Source organism: Otolemur garnettii, unplaced genomic scaffold (assembly GCF_000181295.1).
Source record: "Otolemur garnettii isolate 467f Iridium unplaced genomic scaffold, OtoGar3 scaffold00115, whole genome shotgun sequence".
Lineage (NCBI taxonomy): Eukaryota > Metazoa > Chordata > Mammalia > Primates > Galagidae > Otolemur > Otolemur garnettii.
The window spans coordinates 3580760-3589810 of record NW_003852510.1 but is presented as its reverse complement, the minus strand read 5'-3'; the positions used below and the strand labels follow the sequence as shown (position 1 = coordinate 3589810).

At 39.3% G+C, this 9051-nt stretch overlaps 1 protein-coding gene and 1 pseudogene across 5 annotated transcripts in view; one reads left to right on the top strand and one right to left on the bottom strand.

Moving 5' to 3' along the window:
* LOC100940961 overlaps positions 1-1501 on the bottom strand; it is a 2393-nt pseudogene extending 892 nt beyond the window's left edge. Inside the window, exon 1 of the transcript XR_002775133.1 lies at positions 52-1501. The product of XR_002775133.1 is annotated as an ATP-binding cassette sub-family F member 2-like (transcript). The remainder of the gene's footprint in view (positions 1-51) is intronic.
* Positions 1-9051, top strand: part of GPHN (gephyrin) — a 642655-nt gene that overhangs the window by 386033 nt on the left and 247571 nt on the right. For all 4 annotated transcript variants that reach the window (XM_023517593.1, XM_023517595.1, XM_023517592.1 and 1 more), the window contains exons 7-8: positions 5359-5631; positions 7194-7301. In XM_023517593.1, the coding sequence (XP_023373361.1) occupies positions 5359-5631; positions 7194-7301 (381 nt within the window). The remainder of the gene's footprint in view (positions 1-5358; positions 5632-7193; positions 7302-9051) is intronic.

Genomic DNA, 9051 nt, shown 5'->3' with positions numbered 1-9051 from the left:
CCACCCCCCCGTCAATGGTGTCCTGCTTTATCAATGTTAAAATCTGGTCACCTTATCTAAAAGGGAGAGGTCTAGGTCCAGCTGTTCTTGTAAATACTGATAGTAATACCCTATTTTGACATGAGAGTGTTTTCGGATCATTCCATCTGTGTGTAGTAGCTCTCCACTTAGCAGCTTCAGAAGAGTTGACTTCCCTGCTCCATTGGGCCCTACCAGAGCCACTCATGTGTCAAGGTCAATACCAAATTCCAGATTATTATAGATGCACGGCCCATTCTTTGTATACTTGAAGCTCACATTTTGCACCATAATGACAGGTGGAGGGATCTTACTGTATGGTGGGAAATAAAATGGCAGTGTCTTGTCACTCACGACCCTCTCTGTCAGTCCTGATGCCATCATTTTCTGTAATGTCTTCTCCTTGCTCTGGGCCTGCCGGGCCAGCTTGGCACTGCCATGACCAAACCTAGCAAGGTAGTTCTTCATGTGTGCAATCTGATCTTGCTCCCAGTGAAACCTTTTCATCTGGTTCTCCTCCAGTTCCAGCCGTGTCTTCACATACTGATTGTAATTACCCGTATAATACTTCAGTTTCTTGTTGTGCATGTGAATGACGTTGGTACAGATACCATTCAGAAAATCCTGGGAATGGGAGACGAGGACCAGGATGCACTTAAAAGTTTTTAGTTCTTCTTCCAACCACACACAAGCATCTAGGTCCAGGTGATTGGTGGGCTCATCCAGGAGCAGCATGAAAGGCCGAATAAAGACGGCTCTGGCGAGGGCAACTGGCATCCTCCAGCCCCCACTGAAGTCTTTTAATTTCTTGCACTGCATGGCAGGTGTGAAACCCAGTCCATGTAAGATCCATGAGGCCCTCATCTCCGCCTTGTCAGCATCCAGTTCCTCCAGGCACTTACAGAGCTCCATGAGCTTCTCACACTCTGCATCCTCATGAGCCAGCAGCTCAGCCTCCCTCTCCAGCATAGCCTGCTCTGTGTCAATTTCCATCACAAACACTGCAAGGGAATCTTGTCACTAGGGGGCATCTCTCGAGTCAGATGGTATATGTCAATATGCTCAGGGATGGGTACTTCATGTTTCCCATTAAGCAGAGAGCAGCATGGACTTGCCAATTCCATTTAAGCCAGTGAGGCCATAATGACGGCCTGAGTTTAATTCCAGTTTGGTGTCACTAAGCGGTTCTTGACCATGAAAGGTAAGTGAGAAGTTGATAATGTGGACATCAGTACTGTTGAGGTGAGAGGCAAGGACACCAGTGACAGCTTGAGCAGCAGCTTGTTTCATCTCAAAGTCCTCTAGCTCCTTGGTCAGCCGGTCCACTTCTGTGGTCTCTCTGCCATTGGCCTCATTTTTTTCTTCTGCCACCTGTGGTTTTGTTACTGCATCTCTGTTTTCTTTCATGTCCCTTTCTGGGCCACTGTCGAGCTTTGGCAGCTTCCTTCTTTTTGGCTGCCTTCTTGGCCAGGTCAGAGGGCATGGTGATGAACCACAGCTCCCTCTTCTTTCAGGGAGTTGGGCCTCACCGCTTGGCCTCTCAAGTGTTTCAATTTTGTTAGAATCTATCGCTAGAGTTACTGTGATCCTTTGGAGGTATCTAAACACTCGTTTTTCATACTTCCTGAATTGTTGCACTGGTTCCTTCTCATCTGGAGAAACTGTCCCTGATTATTTGTGAACTTACTTTCTTTTAGATGGGATTTTTTTTCCTTGAGGATGTGACTGTAATGTATATTATGAAGTCATTTGGCTCTGCTTATGGGTATATTCTGTGGGAAAGACTCTGTATGAATTCCTTTGTTGTAGCCTTATTGTGGTAGCTTTCTCAAATCTGGATATAGTGGCAATGTCGGATATGTGAGCAGGCTCAGGGCCTCCTGAGGGATCCACAGAGAATTCAAGAAACTTATTTCTTTCCTGACTCTGGGCATTTATATTAGCAGATTTTCTATTGGTTGAGGCAGTTTGACCTCCTTCAGTAGGTGGCATTTGCAAGTATGAGCCAGGTGTGGCAGTGAAAGTCAGATATAAGCTCTGTCTTTGTTTACTGGGAGAAGCTCTCAGTTGCTGCAGATAGTGGGCTGCTGTATGGAATGCACAGTTGCCTGAGCTCTTTGCACAGCCCTGGAAAGGGTGATGAAGCTATGCGGTCACCTAGTAGCAAGCACAAACATAAGCACTAGCACCAACCAAACAAGGGTGATGGAAAAACTCCTGGTGAAATGTACCATGGTCTCAGTGTGGGTTTGGAGAGCTGCCTTAGCACCACAGCCTCAGCAGAAAGAATGCAGTTCTTTTCCCTGCCATACCTCATCCTGTCATTCATGAAGCTCAGTTCAGGCAGACACTTCTCTCTATCTCTAGGCTGCAGTGTAGCCAAAAGTCATGAAAATACCTGCCCTATGGCTACCTGCCAAAATGGTTGTGCTACAAAGCCTCTTCCCTTCCTGGATCTCTTGCTATGTGGATATCCTGCTCTATTCTCCCTGGATATCCTGCTGTCTGCTACAGGGACATTGCCACTCTGTGTAGACAGGGAGAAGGTTCCACCTTTCATGCTAGCCTGCCCTTAGTGACTATACTGACATTGCGGACTCAGTCACTCCTAGTACTCCAGAAAGATCATCCTTTGGTGAACCCATGCTAACTTTAAGTGAAAGCCAGTGGAGTGGAATTACACTCCTCCCCTGCAGAGCCAAGAACAGCCTTTGTGTCTCTGCTGGATTTAAGGCTGAAACTCCATGCCCACAAGCCAGGGAGCCCTCTGACTGTGGAAAATACAGACTCAGAACAACATATTTTCTGGTTTCCTTGGTTTCAATGATAGCTCTCTAGAGTGCTACACTCTTCCTTTTTCCTTAGGACCAACACTCCAGAGGGCTAGACCACTGGAACTCTGTAGCTCTCCTAGGTCCATAGTAGCCTGTATGGCTACCATCCAACTGGGCACTAGGGAATATCAGTGATGTTCCCATGATGCAAAGACACAAGACCTAAGTGTCTCTATCACCTGTGATCTGAATATGGTGACCTGCCATTACCAATTCAGTCTGGGGAGCAGGCAGGTGACCCAGTGCAAGTTCACAGTCTGGCACAATCACAGCCTACACCAGTGTTTTGTTTTATAAGGGTAGGGATTTTTCCAGCAGTTCAGACGCTGGCAGTCCACCCCAGGGTCAAAGGGAGTCAAAACACCCCATCTACCCTTTTTATGCAATAGTAAAGTCTCTTGCAGTTTTTACCTAATCTCTCCCAGCTTCTTGCTTCCTTCTTTTTCTGTGTCCCAGCTTCTTTCCCTGAATTCTCTACTCTGCTTCAGCACTCTCCCCTTGGTATTCTTTTTGAGTTGTGATTATGCACTTATAATTTGCTTCTTTTTTTGGTTTGTTTTGAAGAGAACTGGCATCCAGCATGTGTAGTCAGCCATCCTTGTTTCTTGATATGTACATTTCTTTTCATCCAGTAAGACTACTCCTTGGGAATTGTTTCCAGTAACAACTAGCAGTACAATAGCAATTCCATACTGTGTTTATCCAAGGATCAAAGGCTCATCGTTCTTTACTCTCTCTTTCTTCCTCTTCCCAGCCCATGTGTTTCAGTGAGTCAAGGTCTTTCTAGCAAATCCCACTTCTGACAACAGCTATAAAGAATTTTAGTCACCTACATAAATTAGCAACCTACAAATTTAGAGTACTCTATAAGACTTCCTTCACTTCTAATATTAGTTGCAAATTCAGGGGAGTCATAAAACAACCCTCATTTTTGATAATTCGCTAGGACTCACAGAACTCATGGAAAGCTGTTATAGTTATTGTTAATTACCAAGAACAAATACAGATTAATGTCAGCCAAGGGAGGTACCAGATAAGGATCTTCTATTGTGCTCTCCCTTTGGAGTCATGGATATGTTACCCTTCAGGCATTGATGTGTGGCCATGCACATGGAGTGCTGTCAGCTAGGGATGCTCACCTGAGCTTTTGATATCTAGAATTTTATTTAGAGTCAATCACATATTGCCCGTGTGGCTGACCTATAGTCTAACCCTTCCTGGAGGTCAGTCTGATTTTTTATGCCTTTAGTGTAGGGTGACCAGACAGTCCCAGTTTTTAACAATTTGTCCCATATCCGGCGGTGTTTTAAAAAAGTCCCGATTTTTGGAAAGAAGGCGTGAACGGGCGGGAGAACAGGAAGGGAATATACGGTTTTCGGCTGCCATGTGGCTATTTCGCCAGAATATGAGTTTTATATTATTTTTGTTAATTTTATAATGTTAAACTGTAATAATAACAAATAATTGTTGAGAAGTGATTATCAAGAACTGCTTATCAAAGTTTGCATTGTTGTCAGGCCCTGCCCTACCCTGCCCCACCCCCCACCCCCGGCCATGTTGTCCCGTTTTAACCAATGTTAAAATCTAGTCACCCTACTTTAGTGTTCCTTACAGAGGCAAAATTGATACTATGTTACCCAAAGTCATATGAAAAAAATCACATTGTTAGACTGCCTAATGGCAAAACAGGGGAACTAGACATTCCAATTATGCATGGCATTCTAAGGGCCTCCTAAAGATCAACTATCAGAAGCCAAGGGTAATGGCCAGACATCTCTGTGGTCAACCTTAAATTATTTGCTACATAGTCTTTAAACAGTAAGCTTTAAGTCATATAAAGAAAGGTTAAAAGATCAGGAATCTTTCCAAGTATTTTAGTTCCATCTACAGATTTTTAAGATACATCTTTGCATCTTAAGTTTTAAGGTACTATAAATGTGAAAGAGAAAAACCTCTGTCTATTCCACAAACATATCTGGACCTATTTTCTGGCTTTTAAGTTCTTGCCTGTTCTCTTTTGGTCATACATTACAGGTAATAATGAGCACCTCAGCAGCAGATGATATTGACTTTTATGCAGTGCTGTCTATAAGCTGAATTAGATTTTTACATACTCTACAATGTTGCCTCCCTGTAGTTTATGATGGTAGTCCATATAAAATATCTGATCCTCATGTAGGTTCTTAGTTCTAAAGCCCTACTCTAACTTGAAAAGTAAAAACTCTTTCCTACTTTTCCTGCCTTTCCCATAATGCTTTTTTAAACTCCAAAGTTCAGTTGAAATTTTACTTTTAAAAAATGCAGTGTGTTCTTTTAGTGCACTATAGTTCCTTATGGAAGATGCCAAAGTATATGCGATGCTAATTTCATATTTCACATTATAAAAATAATGCTTTAAATTTGATTTATTAAAGGAAATACAGATCCAAAATCACAAATCAATCACCATTTTATATGACTAGAAATGTACTTTATCTTAATTTCTTTTTCTTCCTCTTCTGTACAGGAATGCTTTCAGTTCATACTGCCAGCTCTACCTCATGCCATTGACCTTTTACGTGATGCCATTGTAAAAGTAAAGGAGGTGCATGATGAACTTGAAGATTTACCTTCCCCACCACCTCCTCTTTCCCCTCCTCCCACAACCAGCCCCCATAAACAGACAGAAGACAAAGGGGTTCAGTGTGAAGAAGAAGAAGAAGAGAAGAAAGACAGTGGTGTTGCTTCAACAGAAGATAGTTCCTCATCACATATAACTGCAGCAGCCATTGCTGCCAAGGTAAGCCTGCTGAGAGAGACTCAAGAGTTCTAAAGGACCCACAGGTAAACGTACTGAGTCATCCCATCCCATCCCTCCATTAAGTTCCATACCACTTCATGACATCCTAAAAAAAGAACAGAGATGTCTGAGATACTTCACCACTATGTTTCATTCTTGATGTGGATTTCTGTAAGTCCCTGAAGATTTTTCAGAGCTCTGAGGCATTAAGAATACACTGCTACCTACTGATAAAATAATGGCAATGATAAACAATATGGCATTTAAGAACTCTTTGGAGATGTCATTTTGTGGGCATTTTCAATCTATAATGTTTATATAATTAAAACTTGACAATTTTTTAAAAGAACAACAAACAGAAAATAAAAGATCTTATTAGATAATTCAAGAAATGAGTTGGGAAAGATTAATGAAGATTTCTGAGGCCGGGTGCAGTGGCTTACCCCTGTAATCCTAGCATTCTGGGAGGCCCAGGCCTGAGCTCGTAGGTTCTAGACCAGTCTGAGCAAGAGCAAGACCCTATCTCTAATAATAACTGGGTGGGCACCTGTAGTCCCAGCTACTTAGGAGGCTGAGGCAAGAGAATTGCTTGAGCCTAGGAGTTGGAGGTTGCTGTGAGCTATGGCACCACAGCACTCTACCCAGGGTGACAAAGTAAGACTCTGTCTCAAAAAAAAAGATGATTTCTAAAAAGACAAGGCTATCAAGCAATTGAATTTTCCTTAACGAAGCATTTAATCAAATGGTACCCAAAAAAATGTTACTTAACACAAATTATTCTAGTGGTATAGCAAGGAAATGAATATAGCTGTATTTTTATTTTACTAAAATAATAAATATTATTAGGCTAATACCAAAGAATTGCAGTTTTTTTTTTTCAGGCAATTCTAGGAGTAAATAAAGTACCATGAGGTACTGAAGTACACTTAGTCATCTTAAAGTCATAGAACATGGTTTACATTATTATCCATACGTAGAAAAATCTGTTTTATATGCTTTAATATCTTCAAAATGTATCATATCATTTTAGGAATGATGATTGTTTACTTATTGATAGCATAAAAATTAAAAACTTAATTGCTACATGAAGTAATTTAGAGCTTTATATATAGATCATCTGGATATTTTGGCTGTGAGCATAGTGATTTTTTTAAAATATATCATATAGATCAGAATCATAGAGAAATTATTTTGAAGGGTTCCTTCACTGACAATTAGATGATTCTGTCTCCAGATCTATTCAGTGATCATTAAGTACTTACTTTTAAGTATTATGTGGTTTTTTTGGAACTAATTGGTAAAATAAGGGCATTTTAAAATTATATATTCTTCTACTCTTAATTAAACAAGAAAGAAATACCATCAGTTTCAATCTTAGAGAAAATAGCCTATAGGTTTCAAAATCTTAAACTGATTTTAATCTAAAATCAGATAAATTCTAAACATGGAAATTTTTGACATTTCATTATTCCATTTATTTTCACTTTCTTTTTAGTCATTTTGCTTGTATAGTTCATGTTTTCCTGTCACTGTATTCATAGTTGTTATGTGTTGTACATTAGAAGCATCCATTCTACACCAGTCCTGCTGTTATCATGGCACATGGTGAGCAGCCCATCCCTGGTCTCATCAATTATTCCCATCATTCAACAGGCAGTACAGATGAACGGGTAAGACAAAGGCTTTTGCATTAACGATCTTGCAAACATAGATTCTGTTTCTCCTTACTTTGTTCTGATGGATCTTCAGCAATGCTTTCTTGTAAAAGTGTAAGCACCACTGATTTTATTTCACTAAAAAATTTAATACAGTTTCTCCTGTGCCTAAAGTACTGTGGTATCATTAAGATTCTATTGTTTGTGGGCTCGACACCCATAGCATAGTGGTTACAGCGTCGGCCACATATACAGAGGCTGGCATTGTTGTCTGGGCCAGCAAGGCAACAATGAGAACTGCAACAGAAAAATAGCTGAGCATTATGGTGGGCACCTGTAGTCCCAGCTACTTGGGAGGCTAAGGCAAGAGAATCTCTTAAGCCCAAGAGTTTGAAGTTGCCATGAGCTGTGACATCACCGCACTCTAGGACAACATAGTGAGACTGTCTCAAAAAAAAAAAGATTCCATTGTTTGTGGCAATGAACTTTAATCACATGGTTTAAAAGAAGTATATTGCTCAGAACTTATTTTTGTCTAAGCAGTTTTATTAGGTATTTTTAAATAAATTTCTGGACTTAATTAAGATAACCCCTTTAGAAGGTCACTGAGCCTTAAAATCTAGACAGATTGGTCAAACTAATATTTGATCTATATTAACCTTGCCTTTTTTTCCTTATAATTTTGCATATCATTGTCTTTTTCTTCCCCGTGTTTTCATTATAACCATTTATAGAGTTGAATCCTGATACAATTTTGTTGTTCCTAATCTTCAGAAACAAACTTTTAAGGATACATTATTAGTTCAGCAACTCTTTGGATGATAATTTGCAAATAGTGACAGATTGGGAAAGATTAAACTGATAAATATAACTTACTATTTATACTTAGCAATGATAATTTGGACAATGGCTATAAAAAGAAAATCAGTTTAAATCCCTATTGTGGATATGAAATGAAGTGTGGGAAGAGAAAACTAATAAAGTGAAATTTGACTGTAAGTACTTAAGAAGAAAAAAAATTCCCTAGAATTTGGTGAGGAAAAAACCAACAACATAGCATCAGCAGTCTCTTGGAGGTACACTACCAAATGAATACCTTAACCCTATATTTAACAAACCCTTCCTGGTTGGAAATAAGCTTAGGTTAGTCAAAGACCTAGTGGAAAATTTAAATCTTAGTAAAATTATTAGCAAATTAAAGTTAATGACTTGTATTTGAATTTTCCATATATAGCTTTGTTATAAATTATGAATATTCTAAACTATACCCAACTTGAAGCCTGTCTGTCTTTTGTATTCTCATCCCATAAAGCAGCCACAACAACTATACTAACCATTCTGGTTTTCAGACTAAACTAATGGAAGGTTTCCATAGTCATAGCCAAGATTTTAAGTTATATTCTGCATTTCAGATTAAAACACATTAAAAATTATTTAAATGATTTTTTAGTTCTCCCAAGAATTATACACAACTAGTACCATTCTAGATGCATAAGACTCTTATAAATGGATGTTCTCATATACTATCACCAAGGACTTTCCCATTTATTAACTATTGATTTGGGTTTTTTTTTCTGTGACACATGTTCAGTTTTATAAGTAGACTCTCATTTTTTGATTCCTTTGACAATGGTGATAAGAACAATGTATCAAAGGGTATAACACTCTTATTCTTTAGACTTGGCAATCATAAAAAAAGAATGAAAGGAGGAACTAAGTAACAGAAAATAATGAAAAGGCAAGCATTAATAATCTTTTTTTTTTT